We start from the raw sequence: 17,464 nt of genomic DNA, 5'->3' as shown, positions 1-17,464 counted from the left end.
GTGCACAGCTCCAGCTGCTTCATGTTATCAGAAGGAAGAGCGTTCCAGACGGCCGCAGGAGCGCATCCGAAAGCGCGCGATGCGATGACCGTCTTTGTTCGATCGGCAGCCAAAAGCAAGCCGCTGCCGCGAGGATGGCCGGGTGGATTTCGCGTGACGGTCTATTCTCCTCCACGAGATCGGCAAGGTATCGTGGTTGATTTGTGCGAGGCACTTTGTGCGTGACGAGTGCGACCTTGTAATGTATTCGTTCGGCAGATGGAAGCAAATGCAGCTCAGCGAGCACCGGACGGACACAGGTCAATGCCCCATCCAAGGCATTGTTGGTTTTATTTTAAGTTAGAACAACAAAAATAAGAATTAATCAAATACAACGGAACAAAAATACTGACGCGACCCCACCAGGCTACAAACAATGGGGGGGGGGGGGGGGGCAGCCCACGACCTCCGACCTGCCGTACCATTGCGCCACCGCTGGAGCTCCGCCTCGAGGCTGCGGATGGTGCCCTGCAGGCTCTTGTTCCGCTCCCTCTGCTTCTCGTATTTCTTCTTCCACTGCTCCGCCGTCAGCTCCAGGTTCACCGTCACCGTGTTCTTGATCATCTTCGCCCTGCCGAGGTTCCACCGGGGGTGGGGCGCGTGCACGGGTGAACACACGCACACACACGCACGGGGAGGGGGGGCACGGGGTCCCCGTCGCTTTTGCTCGCCGCTAAGACTTTTAACCGGGGAGGGGTCCATCCCCGTGACCGGGTCACCGTGGGAACGCGCCCGGCAGAGGTCGCAACCGGGTACCCGATACCCGTACCCTACCCGATACCCGTACCCTACCCGATACCCGGATACGGGTAGCCGATTGCGACCCTTGTGTGGCCAATTACGGGTACGGGTAGGCCGTGAGTCACTGGTGAGTAACCGTTTGTCACTCATTTCGGGTAGGGTACGGGTATGGAACGGGTACCCATTTGCGACCCTGGTGCGGCCGGGTACGGGTACGGGTAAGGAATCAAAACCCGTTTGCGACCTCTGGCGCCCGGTCTTCGGCAGGCCGTGGAAGCTAGTAAGCAGAGCTGAGCCTGGATAAGGGGAGAGGGTGTCTTGGATCGGCAACCAGCGCGCAAGCACGAAACCTGGATGTGTTCAATTTATTTCACACCCTACGTAGCCAATCGTACTAAATGGAGGTGCAGTGTTGAGTCTATGTGCAGTGTTGAGTCTGTGGGTAGCGTTAGTCTATGGGCAGTGTGTATGTTGAACTTCTTTCGCATGGTACGTAGCCAACCGTGCTAATCCGAGGTGTGGGAGAAGGACATCTAAAACAGAAGAAGCAGTTTTAAAGAAATTCGTTTTCAATCGAGATTATTTAAAAGTGCATAGCCTCCAGTGGCTTCCTAACATTGAATGGAAGAGCGTTCCGGACTGCCGCAGAAGCAGCGCATCTGAAAGCGCCGCACGATGCGGTGACAACAAATCTATTGCTGCATCGTACCATGCTCTGACGTGCCCTGGTCCAAGCTCCCCACCTGCACCACCCCGTTCTAAAATCTTTTTCTTTCAGAAGGAATTTCCCGTTTTAACTCGACCACTTTTAACCAAACCCCCCCCCCCCTCCCGCCCATTGTCATCGATGCAAAGCGCCTTTGAGGTTTGACGACGAAAGGCGCCGCTACAGAAGCTGCGACCGTCGTCGTAACGTCACCACCACCGTGGCGGTGGTGGCAGCGCTTGCTACTGCAGCTGCTGCACCTCTGTCCGAACATCAGCGTGGACTTGGTCTCCGCCTCGCTGCTGGCGCAGGGCGAGCAGCAGATGATGATGGTCGTGCGGCAGTTGCCGCCCAGCGAGTCCTTGAGCACGCGAGTCATCTTGCTGTCGCGGTACGGCACGTACGCCTTCTGCGCTCCGCGGAAACGAGCGGCAACAATGTACGTGAGTTTGTGTGAGAGTTGAACTTCTTTTGCACCGTATGCCGATCGGAGTGTTGCGACCGTGCTAACAGGAGCCGCGACAAGTACAAAAATCCCCCCCCCTTCGTATACCCTGTAATAGAGGCGAGTGAGACTGTTAGTGAGCACCTATGAAGGCCGTCACGGCACACGAGGGGGTGCGTGGCGAGCACCACGCCCGACTGCCTTTGACTCCCCGAGCGCACGATGTTGACACACCGCACCAGGTACTCATTTAAGGCCGAGTCGACCGATTTGTAGGCTCAGTGCAGTTTCAGATGCTCGTCACCGTTGTTGGCCGTGAATGGGAACCCAACTCAGGTCGCCGAGTTCGTGGTCCAGTGCGCTAATCGCTACACTACCGCGCTCCCCATAGCAGTGGCGATTTAATCACCCCACACGGTCATTAAAGAGAGTCTCCCCCCCACTCCGTCTGCTCAAAACCAGCAATGGACCAGTGCTCTTTGAACCATTGGCACAGCCCTATGAACAGCGATGGGGAATTCCACATCCATATGGGACGCTCTCTCAATAGGAAATTAAATGTGCAATTCCTATGAACCATTTCCCGTTCCGATGACGTGCGTGTGTACGTCATTCAAACGGAAACGGATTTTTTTTTTTTACTTTATCGGTACCGAGTCTCCCACAAGGCCATTACGGGAGGACATGTGGCACAGTTTGGCGCCAGCTATCATAGTGCGGTCGTGTCGCAACAGTTGTCTGCGGCGAGTACAACGTAGTTAAAAACGACGGCGCTCCGCCACCCCTCTAAATAAAATGAACGCCAAGCTGCCCGCGCGTTCCGAGATTCAGTGGTGAATGGGCGAGACACCCACCCTGCAACTTGCAGTCGCCTCGGAACCGGAAAGGGTTAAGTGGCACTTATTTTTTGGCAAAAGAAAAAAATGTCGCGCTTGATTTCTCGCTCAGTATCCCCCCGGCTGGTTGTTTGGGCCGGATTAGACCACATGTCACCCCCATGCCCTCACCGTCGTCACTGCCGAAAGGGGGTAAAAGCAAGGGGACCAACGGGAAGCTCACGTTTCCCTCGGACAGCGCGGATATGACGTTGCCCAGCGCTGACAGCGACTTGTTGATGTTTTTCGCTTCGTCCAGCAGAGCTCCCTCGGCTCCCGTCTTGCTCACCTGCGGTCGAGACGCCACGGGGTACAGGCTCGGCGTTCAGCGGCACACGAGAGAGAAAGAAGCGACGCACGCTCTATAATCTATCCCCTTCCCCTGCGCATCGGTTTAATTGCAAGCGTGCGGCTCTCTCGTAAAGCGCCGTCAATAAAAAAGGATCGCCGTTGTAAAAAAAAAGAGGGCGGGGGGGGGGGCGCTCACCTTTTCGCTGCCGGCGAGATCCACCAGGTAGAGCTTCCCGCTGAGCTTGGTCTCCGTGAGGATGTTCTCCTGCTTGACGCTGATCAGGAACACGCAGTGGCTTCGCGAGCTGTGCTCGTTCATGTCTGCGGCAGGCGGAGGGAGAAAAAGGAATGGGCCCAACCAAGTCGCTTGCGGTGGCTCACCCGCGCGCCGTTGGCATACGTGGGCGCAAGGAGTGAAACGTACGTGTGTACGTACAGCTTCTTTCGCACCGCCGTACGTAGCCAGCCGTGCTAAATGGAGGTGCGGGGGAAGGACAACAAACTAACCAGGAAAAGCAGTTCTAAAGAAATTAATTCTCATTTCATTACGGAACTTTTTTTTCGTATATTTACAAGTGCGAGGGCAAGTCGTGCGGCAGGGTGGCACAGCGGGTCGCACTTCTGCGTGGCAGCACGGAGAGCCTGGGTTCAATTTCTGACTCGGGTGCCTTTCTGCATTTGTAAGGTTTCTCTCCCCCCCGTTCTGCATAGGGGCTTCCTTGGAGTTCTCCGGGTTTCCTCCCATAGCTGAAGAAAGTCACACGATTTAACCGGCATCGGGCCAACATCCCAAACGCTGTGAAATGACCCCGCGGATTCCTCGAATGAGACTGCACCCAGCGGCATTGTCCCCCCCCCCGTTGTGAAACCCTCCCGTGAGCGAGCGTCGAGAGTCGTCCTTGGTGAGCGAGCGCACCGACAGCAACGAGCCCGAATTCAACGAGAAATCCCTCTCACTTGTCACGGACACGTGCCGGTTGGACTTCCCCTCGTCCACGATGTCCATCACCTCCTCCGGACTGGAGACGAACCTTTCCGTGCAGCCCTGTGCAGCGCGGGAGGTGCCCCCCGCGTCACCGGCGTCGCCACGCATCGGCGTTTGGACACGCGCACAAAACACACGTTTGGCTTCTGTTTAACACCACGCAGGCTTTCGCGACCAATATTGTCAACAATAAAAAAAATTTCGATTTAAAGCTTTCGTGACTGCAGGGATTCATCTTCTTGGTCCTTTCGGTAAAGTCACGTAGAAGGGAAATAATAAAAATAAAACATAATAATATAATATAATAATTATTTTATTATGTTTTATTTGTATTACTTTATTATTTCCCTTCTACGTGACTTTACCGAAAGAACCAAGAAAATAAAAAAAATATTTGGGGGTTAGATCGCGTAAATATTGTGTCGTTAAACTCCCGCCCACCGTCCGACACAGCCAATTAGTGATGTTACAATTGGTTACTGCTTCAGCACACCGGTGTGTTGGAAGCACACGTGGCTTCAGCGGGGCGCTAGTCTGTCAACAATCCTGAATATGATCCAAGTCATCAACAGGTCTCCCTCTGCTCATTGGCCGTGTATTCCTTTGCAGAGCAAAACATCATCTGTACATTTGTCCATCCATCCCTATCTCCCTCCAGCCAGCCAGAAAAACTTTCTTACAACGCATTACGACGACGATCCCCACTTGTGAGTCGGGCGGCCACCACCACCACAGTTGATGAGTACATTCACACCGATAAATAAATCCACAATATCAGGCGGCGCAGCTGCGAGACCACTTAATGCGCAATCCGTGGATTTCAAATTTCAAATCCTGGCGAACAGCGTTGAGGTGACGCTCTCCATTAAGCGTATCCGCAACTCCGTTTAGCACAGTTCGCTACGTACGGTGCGAAAGAAGTTCAGCATACATACACACTGCCCATAGACTAACAATGCCCACAGACTCAACACTACCCACAGACTATCACTACCCATAGACTCAACATTGCCCACAGACTCAACACTGCACCTACGACTAGCACGGTTGGCTACGTACGGTGCAAAAGATGTTCAACACACACATACATTCACCCCGCTTTCCAGATTAGGTCCACACCCTCTCAAAAAAACCTAAACTTGCATTGTGAAAAGGGAAAACTTTTTCCGCTTCTCTGGTCCATTACTCTTTCCCTGTAGCTGTATCGGTTGTAGATTCATAATCAGAATGATAAAAAAACTTTCAATCAATCTTCACCATTTTAATGCGATGGTATGTGACGTTACCTTGACGTAGGGAACCCTGTTCTTGTCCTCGTGAACCAACAAGTTCACCTTGTCCACTGCCGTGAGAAGGCGCACGCATGGAGAGGCATGCGTGTCATTGTAGCTCAGGAAATGAACGGCGCAAGGCAAATTATATGAGGCTGCAAAATTGAATGACCGCACCGCAGGCAAGGATGCAATGGATCCGTTGTACACAAGTGAGATTTCGATGTAAAGCTTTTGTGACTGCAGGGATTCATATTCTTGGTTCTTTCGGTAAAGTCACGTAGAAGGGAAATAATAAAAGAAAACAAATAAAACATACTATTATTTTATTTTTATTATTTTATTATTTCCCTTCTACGTGGCTTTACCGAAAGAACCAAGAACACAAGTGAGATTGTGGCTTACCGTCTAAGAGGTCTCGGATTTTATCCAAGTATATTTCAAAGTATGAAACCTACAGTCAGAATAAAAAAAAACATTTGATGTGAGCACATTTAAATATTCATATCCAACACTCAAAACACTATTTAATGATGTGCAATCCACGTGTATATATATACACATGGCTGAACATGGCACAACTTGTTTGTGACGAATTGTCCAAAGCCCTTCGTTTAATTTGTGCAGTAATTGGTGACCAGTTTGGGACACGAATAACGGTTGGCCACAGGTGAAAATGTTCACTGATTGCCCCGGATTCTCATCTTGGGTGGCTGGCTGGATTCAAACGAAGGCTTTTAGTGGTGCTGGCTCCGGTCGTACTGGACACGTGTGAAAAAGAGCGTCACAGCTCATCAGATTCCTCCTCCGGTCTAAAATACTGATTCTGAGGCCTCTGGCAGGACGCAAGCCCTCCCCCCGAGCTGCCTGACCACCTCTAAAATGTCAAAACGACGGACCGTAATAATCACGGTAAAACTATCATGTAAATTGACGCACTCGCTTACAAAGCACGAGCAACCATGAGATGCTGCGGAGAGAGAGATTTGCGTGAACATTAAAACGGAAAATGCAAAAGGGAAATGCAAATGAACGTAAGAAAATTGCACAAAACAAGCTTTGGCTTGCAGCGACGAAATCGGCTCGCGTGCAGCTACTCGATAGATCGCTCCATTGCAGGACCGTGAGAGATGGCGACGGCCTTCATCCAGCAGCGGATTGATCATGGCTGACGAATACGATGGCGACGTATGTACCGTGTGTTGAACTTATTTCGCACCGTACGTAGCCGACCGTGCTAATCAGCGGGTGCAACGATGAAGCTTCCTGCGTCCTCGCTGCCACCCGCAAGGTTTTCGTTTCGCTCTTTTCCCCGTCACCTCGTGGCTGACCCGCGGCACGGCGAGCGATCGAGCGAGCGACGGAGCAAGCGGGCGGGGTGGCAAGTCATCGGGAGGGGGCTGACCTTGATGTGGAACTCCAAGTGCTCGTCCATGGAGTAAATGTAGTTGAAAATGTCCCGCGCAATCCTCGGAATGATGCCCATGAGCTCCGGGTCGTTGAGGTCTCCCTGAACGCGACAAACAAACAACGGCCGAGACGTCAGCGTGCACAGCACAGCAGGAGGTGTCGTCACGCCGACTCAAACATGCGTAGCCGTGTCATTGAAAAGAATCCTGTGATTTGGATAATAGAGCGAGCGAAATACCGCGCAGTACTGCACCACATATCCAACCGTCACAAATCAGCCCGGGCCAGTTAACCCGCCGAGACCCAGTTGGAGTACTTATCCGTGATGTAATTCTCGATACATTTTGTTACTTATAAAGTGCAGTGAAAGTAATTTTCCCACATTTATTTTGATCCAGTAGCGGATGTGTGAATGCTCTGTCATTTCCCACAGGCGGTCACATATCCGGCTGTACTGCAGTCCCCAACGAGTCGGATATGCGACGTAGCGGTTTATAATATTTATTGTAAAAAACACATAGTGTCAGCTGGTAACTTACGCCGGCTAATGCACAGATGTGTAAACGTATGGGCAAGACGAGAAAAATACTAAATAATAGTAATACAGTATTCTATCGTTATTCATGAACTTGCTATCCGCAATTTTGGTTATCCGCGAATCGCATCTGGAACTCTACACTACTGCATCAAGAGCGAGAGAGAGAGAGAGAGAAATAAGATGATGATATAAAGTGATGAGAGATAAAGTGATGAGAGATAAAGTGATGAGAGATAAAGTGATGAGAGATAAAGTGATGAGAGCATGCGATGCGAGAATGTGACGAGATAGTGATCAGATAATTTTCATGTATTGAATAGCTTATTTACATATTTATTTAACGTAATTAATAAAAATGAAAGATTTTCGTCATCCAATATCATTTTCCGCGAAATTTGCTTTGCACGAGCATCTCCGGAACGTACCACTCGCGAATAACAAGGGAATAACTGGCGTAAACACGACCAAATACAACTCTAAGAACGAACGTTACCACAAACAAACAAAAGTTGCGATTCGAACGCTTCGGCAGCATTCACACTGCGATGGAACCGGACGAGACGCATCGTGAGGGGACAATTTGTCCCATCGCTAAAATAACCTGGGACGAAAATGAACATTCGCAAAACACAGGCATTCATTCGGGTCCATAGCCAGTCCTCATATACGGGTTCAATGAAATGAACTTGAACTTGCATTACTCTACTAATCCGGAAGCCCGAATTCAGTCTCCGTGCTTTTTAGAATTCAAATGTTGTCCCCCCAACCCCCCATGCCTCCCATTAGCACGGCTGACTACGTACGGTGCGAAAGAAGTCCAACATACGTACGTGCTACATACAAACACCGGATGAGCACTCTTTGCCAAACACAGATTTGCGTGGGTTGACCAATTTTGACCTTGGCTGAAACGTGCCACACGATACACAAGAAGGGCCCTTCACTCGGAGGTCACTCCCCCCCCCCCCCGCCGCAGGCGACCGGGCCTGGCGAAGTGAGATCGGGGGACAACGAGAGACTTTCCATTACGTAGCGGCATTCCAGGCGTGCTCGTGTGCCGTCGAAACCGACGTCGGAGTGCGCGAATGTACACAACGTGCACGCGTACTGCCCTTGGGGCAATCCGCTGCTGGATGAGGGCCTCCCCATGCCGTGCGAGGCCATGGGGGGGAGGGGCGGGGTTAAGCGACTACACTTCACCGTGCTGGTGAGGGCGGGTTGGTGAAACTGGGGGGGGGGCTTGGACGTGGCAGCATAGAAGTACCGTGCGACAAAAAATGCCTAAATTTCGATTTAAAGCTTTCGTGACAGCAGGGATTCATCTTCTTGGTTCTTTCGGTAAAGTCACGTAGAATGGAAATAATAAAATAATGAAAATACAACATTTTATTTATTTTTATTATTTCCATTCTACGTGACTTTACCGAAAGAACCAAGAAGAAGAAAACTGCCTATATAATGAAATCCATTTACAGATACCCCACTCATAAAATAGGAATACATTGCGAGTAGAGAAAGCAATCTTTAATTTCAAAGCCTCGTCTCCGAAACCAATCTCAATGCACTTGTTGAATCGTTGTCAACGCCTCTCCCTCTGTAATCCGTGAGGCCATCGCCTTCACAACACTGTTGAGAGTGAAGTTATTAGAAATCGGTGGGGTATCTATAAATGGATCGCCACGTGCGCTATAAACAACTTTAATCCAAAGAGTGCCTCAAGCGTAACAACCGTGAATAGGTGACTTAACAAACAAACAAAAAATCTACATCTGTTTTTTTTATCCAATAGTTTATATCGGACGCCAGAAATGCTCTGCATGAACACCCAGTGTCTCAATGTAGGCACAAGCAGCCACCACCCACCCACACTCAAAACATCATAACAGCTCATTATGTGAGTGTTTTTACGAGTACTGTACAGAGAGAGACTTTCTGCCACCCCAAAGTATTGCGCCAGCAGCTCTGCCCCGTGCACACGCAACGTGTTATCGGATACTCCGTGCCCACGGACAGAAATAGCGGTCAAGTGCGGTCTTCAATGGCAGCGCCACTTTATTCTAAATGTCAGGCTTTCCTTCCATCAGCCGCGGCGGATTACTCCAGCCCCAGACGTATTGCTGCGCACGATTCGTTTACTCTGCGAGCATCTCCGGAGACGGGCAAACAACAGCTGAAGAATGGGAGAATACTTGGAGCAGCAGCTGCAACAAGGGTTCGATTCAAGGGTACCGAATGAACCAAACCCATTAAAGAGAGTTCGCTTTAACAAGCCAAAAAGCCTCTCCCACCCAGTCAAAGTCAATATAATATCCTGTTCAAATGCGGATTGAGGTGGTACTTATCTCCAAACCCAGTTCTGAACCCGAAGTGGAATTTACACATTCCTATGATAGGGAGCCAGTTTATCCATAGGACAACCGTCATTGCATGTATGTACGTTGAACTTATTTCGCACCGTACATAGCCAACGGTGCTAATTGGAGGGTGTCGACAGCCTGGCAATCATGTTATCGACCCCGGAGGGACGATGGGCTCAGTTGAACCTGCCAACCACGATTTGAACTCGCAGGAAATTGCTTGGACTTTTGACAGCATTCTTTCGTTCTTTTGCGACACAGCGTCCTGCTGCTACGGGTGACGTGACGGGGCCTTCTGCCGCCCTGCATGGGCTAGCAAGGCCCCCCGCATTACCACTGTTGATGATGTGGAACTTAATCTCTGGACCCTGCATGGTAAGCCAGCTCGCTAGTTGGTGGCGGTCGTGCCATCACCACGTCGTACGCTGCACGCAAATCGGTGAACCCGAGTAATTTCATTAATTCAGACAATGTCCAAAATTTATGGAAGCGCAAGGCCACCGCCACCACGACCACCTGGGAGACCGACACACGGTGAGAGAGCCAGTGCCCTTGGATGCGTCATTAACTTTCAACTGCAAGATCCGACCGTGTCCGTGCGGCGCTCGCTGAGCTGCATTTGCTTCTGGTTGACAAATGAATACATTACAAGGTTGCACTCATTATGCACAAAGTGCCTCACACAAATGAACCACGATACCTTGCCGATCTCGTCAAGGAACATAAACCATCACGCGAACTCCCGTCATCCTCGCAGCGGCTTTTGGGTAGACATCGAACAAAGACGGTCACTGCATAGAGCGCTTTCAAATGTGCGTCTGCGGCCATCTGGAACGCTCTTCCTTGCTATATTAGGAAAGCCCCTGAATATATGCGCTCTTTTTTCTAGATTAAAAACTCATTTCCTTAGAACCACTTTTTGTGTTTAGTTTGTTGTCCTTCCCCCCACACCTCCGATCAGCACGGTTGGCTACGTACAGTGCAAAAGAAGGTCTGCAATACATACAACCAAAAATATATCACTCGTTTAAAAATACATAAATTATTACTTTCCGTCCCCTCCACCCCGCAAAACTATCTATTTTAGCCCCCCACGAAGCTTTATTTTCACCTGTCGCCCGTGCGGTGCCCCACTTTCCCGTGCGGTGCCCGTTGGCCATTGGTATTTTTGCCTTGTGACCATCTACGACAGCTGTCGTGGGCCGGCGGCTCAATCGGCTCGTCAGCGGAGACGCATGCGGCGTTCATTCCAGACAAAGCGGTGGCGTAACGCGCACAGCACGCGCGTGTGCGTGTCGCCTCTGCGGATGCGTTCTCCTTGGCTGCCAGGCGGAGAGGCAGGGCTTGTCAGGACGTGAAACGTACGTGGTTTGTTTTGACTTGACGATTTTTATTTTACCCACCGAGCTATGTAGCCATTTTACCAGAAGTGACCTGGCTATCACAAATGATAGCTCAACGAAGCAGCTTGTCACATTAAAATTAATAGCAGCCAACATATTATAAACGCATGTTAATTCTAAATTTGGAGGAAAAACCGGAGGACCTGGAGAAAATTACAGGCACCTAACCCGCTGCACACGGGAATCTAACTCGCTACACACTCGAATCTAACTCGCTACACGTGGGCACCTAACTCGCCACACACTGAAATCTAACTCACTTACACACAGGCGCCCGGTGCTATCTCGAGTTGCATGCTGGGGGTTTAACGCCTGAGAGCGATCGCCTCGATTTTCCAATGTGGTTTATCCCAACCATGACATCGGCCTCACGTTTCATTTGGAACTCTCGCGGAGCAGAGCAACCCTTCTGCGTGAGACAACGGCCCCTCGGTCGCGGACACTCCAGCCGAGATATCCTTGCAAAGCTTTCCCACATGCACTGCCGCCGAGACCACTCCTCATCGCACGACAGTCAAACCACTCGACATTCATTCCCAGCCATTCCCATAGCCGTAATGTCACCGAATTGAGTACGGGACAAACTTCTACGCGATGGGTTTTTTTCGCGTGCGATCCTTGCGGTTACTCAGGCCGAGGACGTGAAATCGCTGCGTAGGTGGCAACCTGGATTCACAGCCAGCGATCCAGCAATGCCAGAGACGTATGTATGAAGTACGAAGAGAGAAAAATGATACCTCCATCGTGTGAGTTTTTCCGGACGATGTCTGACCGTAGGCGAATATCGTCCCATTGTAGCCTTCCAGGACATCTGCAATGACACGTTTGCTTGGCTTAGGAATGTTGAATGCAACGCTTAGGAATCGTTTGACGTCACAGCGTTCTCCAATGCATTGGCAAGCGGGCATGTCGACATTGCCGAACAGTTGGCGCACATGTTCAAATGTTTAAAATATCATCGGCACAAGCCTATTGGCCCAATAGTATAAACGGGTATACAAGAATTTTGATTTAAAGCTTTCGTGACTGCATGGATTCATATTCTTGGTTCTTTCGGTAAAGTCACATAGAAGGGAAATAATAAAATAATACTTCTAAAAAACAATAAAAATTCACACGACGTTTCGACTGCAAGAAAATTTTCTTGCTGTGGATTTCACACCTGATGATGAATGCTTGCGTTGCAGTCGAAACGTCGTGAGAATTTTTATTGTTTTATATATATATTATTTTATTATTTCCCTTCCACGTGACTTTACCGAAAGAACCAAGAATAGGGTATATACAAGAAGATATTTGATCGCCGTTGGTGGGTAGCATGTGGTGGGGTAAAGTGCGAGTGCTCCCAACACGTCCAAACGTCTGGCCAGCTCTGAAGAGGAGGTGGAAGTTTCTTCTCTGGTGGTGCCGTTTCGAGCGCCCTCTAGTGGAGGCACTGCCGCCAGCAGTGACGTGAGCGAGCACTTGCAGGGCTGCGCCTTTACATCGTAGCCACAATGCAGTATTCAATTGGTAGCTTAACTTTATTTATTTTAAAATCTGTTTATATATTAACCTCGCCGTGTTTCATGCAAATTTTACGAGAAACGGCGCCAACGTAAGTCATTCATTATCACAGACAATTGCAGTAACGGCCACACGATTTGAAAAGCAATGCGAATATATAAATAATCGGCGATCCATTTATTGTTATAAGGTGTGTGTATATATATATATATAATTCTCCACTTCTTACTTTATCATCAACATCGGTGCGGTGATCCACCAACCTTCGCCGCCTCCGGTGCCGGATTACAGACACGCGCCACCGTCCACGTGTACAGTAGTCAATGGATCATCCGGTACTTTTAAGATATTGCCCACAGCTTACGCAGGCCCATATATTTTGCACGGTGCGCCGTCAGGTGAGGAATTGCAAGCTCGGACAAAAAATAAAAATAAAAAGCTAAATAATTCACCGGTAATTAGTGAGCGATTCGGTCGAACGAGCAGCAAGCGGGCTTTGTTTTTAATGGCAGTCACGAGATTCGAACGTGGGAAAATGTTGGTGGTTAAAAAAAGTGCGAGCCCGCGTGGCCACAAGTTTAACCTTTTACGATTGCGCGGGCACACGCGTTGTAAACTTGCTCTTGCATGGCCTCCGAGGAGAAGACTCGGTCGAAGACGAACGGCTTCCCCTAAGGTGGGCGGTGGGAGAGACAGAGACACAGAGAGAGGAAAATACACAAACACATGTTTAAAATCAAGACGTACAAACAGTCCTTTCATTGTCGTGCATTTAGTTTGTTTTCCCCCCTCCCCCGCACCTCCAATTTGCACGGTTGGCTATGTACGGTGGTGTTAAAGAAGTTCAATGTGCACACATACATGTCGTGTACATACATACATACATCGTAAGGGGCTACTTTTAAAATTTTAATTTTAATTTTTTACCTACGTGACTTTACCGAAAAAACCTAAGAATATGAATCCTTACAGTCACGAAAGCTTCAAATCTAGAATTACTTTAAAATACTTCAGCACGCTGGTCAGTGTGGGTCGGTGAAGGGAGGTGGTCCAGGACCGGTTCAGGTATAACTCACCACAAAGTTTTAGCCACAGCCCTGGGAATCAAAATCAAGTAGCTGGGCTCACAGCGCTTTGACCTTACTTCCCCATTCTGGGCAATGTTGGGTTGGTCAACGGGTGGGCCAAGACCAGTTCAGATATTCCTTTGCCACTTTTGTTCGCCTTGGCCTGGACTCCAACTTGGATTCGCCGGGTTCAAAGCGCAGTGCGCCAAGCACTATCCTCAAGTTCCACAAAATCTAGGGCTCAAATTCAGGCAATCCCTCCAATTCAACTCGCCGCTCTAATACTGCTCATGACAAGGTCTTCCCACCTCAAAGCTAAACATCTCTTTGATGGAATTGGCCAAACACCCCGATGCAGGACCCTCCTGAAAAAGTCTTCAGAATCGGTGGGAATGTCCTGGACAAACAAATGTCTTTAGTATTCTTATTATGTCAAGTTGAACTGCTGGGCATTACAAATTGTACACTATGTGCAATACGCAAGTACAGACGCTGCAGAGCCATTGCCTTTGGGTAGATATTGTTTGTAAGAAGACGGCCAAACAATTCTCTCATAGTTGCTGTGCGGGAGATGCGTGCGGTGGCTTGTGAAAACGCCCAGGCAGATGCCTGGGTTGTGGTGTCACGCTCGGGAGGGCAGCTATTGCAAGCACTGCCGAATGCCGCGCAGTAATGTCTGAACTTAGCACACAACTGTTACCCGACACATCCTGACATCTTCAAGTCAAAAAATGTCTCCCTGGCCAAGAACTCAACATTTCCACCACTGGCTTCGGAATCACTAACGCAGTTGAGCACAAATTATAGTATTCGCTCTAAGCCTTATGAGACTGTTGGGGCAAGTGCTGTAATAGCGAGCAGCACCTATGAAGGCCGGCACGGCACACGAGGGGGTGGGTGGTCTCCCCAGTGGCGATGTTTACACTCCGCACCAGGTACTCAATTGGGGCAGAGTCAACCTAGGGGAGGCCCAGGACCGTGTTCAGATAATCGTCACTGGAATTGGCCGTGAGCGGTAATCGAACTCAGGTCGCTGGGTTCCTAGCCGCTACACTACTGGTCCCCCCCCCCCAACTTAGTGCACACACACACACATACACGTGTGTGTGTGTGCACGTGAGGAGCAGATGGAGTACACGGTGCGCGATTGCTACATCCCACACAGTGCTACTCTGTCTCTTGTGCAGTACTATTGCAACGTCCGCATTGACAATTGGTTCTTGTGTTGCACTCCGTTTTCGAGCAAGCGTTGCAAAATTATTCACAGTTTACCATTGCAAACTGCCAATAGGCCGATTTGACTTAACTTATTTTTATTTGTGTGTGTGGAGACACAGAAGGGAGTTTTGCGTTCAAATGTAGTGTTGTGACTATCTCAGCAGGCACATCTGGGTAGAAATGTGTTCCAAATAAAACACCATTCTCGGCTTGACAACGGATTTGGCCTTCAACTGGTTCCTTGGGTCGTTACTAAAAGCATCTATCTACCCACAGCACACACATTTTCACGTATAGAGAGCGGTTGGGTTTTTGCACGTTCATTAGGATTATCCTACGGCGCCACTGGTCCCATCCAAAGCAATGTGGAATTTCCACTGCTGACTCGAGACATTACTCGTTGTAGTGGCATGAACACTCGCTCATCATCGGACCTCCTTTGCCAGTACCAAAATATACTAATAGGGGTTTTCCCCTTTTTTCTGGCAACAAAACTGACACCTTTTGCAAGGAATAATGCTTACATTAACCACAATACTTGCAGTCAAATGCACACCATATGAGACTAGGCTCCAAAGAAAGCTGTCTCTGGTGTGGACCAATCAGTTTCAAAGACAATGCATAAATTATCAGAGTATTGTTTTTTGTTTGCATCTGACTGCAAGTATTGTGGTTAATGTAGTAAGCATGATTCCTTGCAAAAGGTGTCAGTTTTGTTGCCAGAAAAAAGGGGAAAACCCCTATTAGTAATAACACTCGCTCACTTTGCCTCGACGATATTTGCATTCTCCGCGCATGCACGTGCATATTTTTTTCGCGATACTACAACTCCGTGAATGTTTTGCGTGCAAAGTACAGAACAGGGAGGGGGGGGTGGGAGCGGTGGCAGAGAGGTTAGTGCCACTGTGCTATAAACCAAGACGCCCGAGTTGGATACCCAAGTTCGACAACCGGGTTCGATTGCTAGCATCAGAGGGCGAGCGATATCTGCACCGGTCCTGGTCCAAATCTGCAATGACCAGCGTGGTGAAGTATGGTCAAACGACCCCGATCACAAATGATTCGGGAGTGCAGGGGGTTGCCTTTGCCCAGCAGTGGCTTGTCAAGAGGGCCGCGCTCACATTGCGCAGCACGGAGAACACACGGCATACACTTCACGTGCAAATGTTTTATACTTGAAGTATGGTGCGTGATGCAACGTTTCATAAAAGTTTACAGCTCTGAGTGCCACTTTTTGCTGACAGTGGTTTTTTTTTTGTCCACTCACCTCCAGATGGGGTCATAGCTAAACTGTGATGATAAAGATTCACAAACAACAATTCAACGTAATGTACCGTCGTTTATGAATCCACTACCGGATGCCGGGCCTCCCCAAGATCACGTGGGCCGATTTGACCATACTTCACCACGCTGGTCAATGTGGGTTGGCGATAGGGATGGAGCAAGGGGAGAGAGGGCCAGAACCGGTTTAGATTTCCGTACACGACTCCCACCGCCGTGGCTGAGAGTCGAACTCAGGCCGAGAGGGGGGGGGGGTCATCATGCAGCGCGCTAACGGTTGTCGCACAGCTCTCGCCCCTATGAAACAAACAACACGCTCGTCAAGCTGCGCTACCAGCGAGCACACGCTTAGCATCGCGAGTGAGAGATCGCGGGTTGCCCTGTCATTCTGGCTCCAGGCACATCTCGAAAAACAAACAGCGGAGCCGCCCGAGACCCGGACACGTGGCTCCTCCTGCGACGTCGATCAGCGTCATTGCGATCAGTTCCAGGGAGACGTAACACACTCTTTGAGCAACCTATAAAACACCCAAAATGCATCAAAGGGTTTTCAATTCACCATCGGGCCAATGGTCAATCCCAGGGGTCGGTAAACAAACATGACAAGAGGAGCCATATGTCCATAATTCAGTAAGAAAATATTTAAAGAGCCGCGATGCGTGTGGATACAAGACGGTGTGGGTCCTTCAATAAATAACGTTACGAGGCAGTCCTTAAAAAGAGCCGCAAGTCTTCTTGGTTCTTTCGGTAAAGTCACGTAGAATGGAAATGAATTCAGACTGTCTTCTCGACAGACCTGTTCTCCACCTGAGGACGGCTGCTTGCGTTGTGGCCGAAACGTCGTGAGAATTATTTTATAATGTTTCCTTTTTATTATTTTATTATTTCCATTCTACGTGACTTTACCGAAAGAACCAAGAAGATGAATCCCTGCAGTCACGAAAGCTTTAAATCGAAAGAGCCGCAAGGTTGCCGACCCCTGGTCTATCCACTGCTGGATGATGGCGCCCCCCTTCCCATGCTGTCGCCAAGCCTCACGGTCGGGCGATGCATCAATGAATCCATCTCACCCCCTTGCACACGAATTGTATTCTCCATCGCTCCATCTCCGTGACGGTCGTCACCCCCTCCCCCGCGGCTGCATTCCCTCTCATTTGGCTGCCGTTCCGTCACTCGTCTTGTGCATATGGGGGGCACAGTCGTAGCTTCCGTATTCGCAACCTCTACCTGCTCAAGCCTACACAACCCCGATTCAACGCACTCGTGAATACCACTGCCACGTGTTGAGATGTTTTGTTAGTTGTGCTTCTGCACTACTGCCGACACAACAT

The 17,464-nt window shown here is 49.5% G+C and overlaps 1 protein-coding gene across 1 annotated transcript in view; it reads right to left on the bottom strand.

Moving 5' to 3' along the window:
- Window positions 1–17,464, bottom strand: part of LOC144943490 (kinesin heavy chain-like) — a 39,786-nt gene that overhangs the window by 19,311 nt on the left and 3,011 nt on the right. The window contains exons 3-12 of the mRNA XM_078870977.1: window positions 13,151–13,238; window positions 11,799–11,872; window positions 6,759–6,863; window positions 5,759–5,807; window positions 5,369–5,424; window positions 4,055–4,142; window positions 3,294–3,418; window positions 2,991–3,095; window positions 1,747–1,895; window positions 462–610 (exon numbers count right to left, since the gene is read on the bottom strand). Coding sequence (XP_078727103.1) covers window positions 462–610; window positions 1,747–1,895; window positions 2,991–3,095; window positions 3,294–3,418; window positions 4,055–4,142; window positions 5,369–5,424; window positions 5,759–5,807; window positions 6,759–6,863; window positions 11,799–11,872; window positions 13,151–13,238 — 988 coding nt within the window. The remainder of the gene's footprint in view (window positions 1–461; window positions 611–1,746; window positions 1,896–2,990; window positions 3,096–3,293; window positions 3,419–4,054; window positions 4,143–5,368; window positions 5,425–5,758; window positions 5,808–6,758; window positions 6,864–11,798; window positions 11,873–13,150; window positions 13,239–17,464) is intronic.

Source organism: Lampetra fluviatilis, chromosome 31, assembly GCF_964198595.1.
Source record: "Lampetra fluviatilis chromosome 31, kcLamFluv1.1, whole genome shotgun sequence".
Lineage (NCBI taxonomy): Eukaryota > Metazoa > Chordata > Hyperoartia > Petromyzontiformes > Petromyzontidae > Lampetra > Lampetra fluviatilis.
The sequence above is the reverse complement of the archived record's forward strand: the minus strand, read 5'-3'. Positions and strand labels throughout refer to the sequence as shown.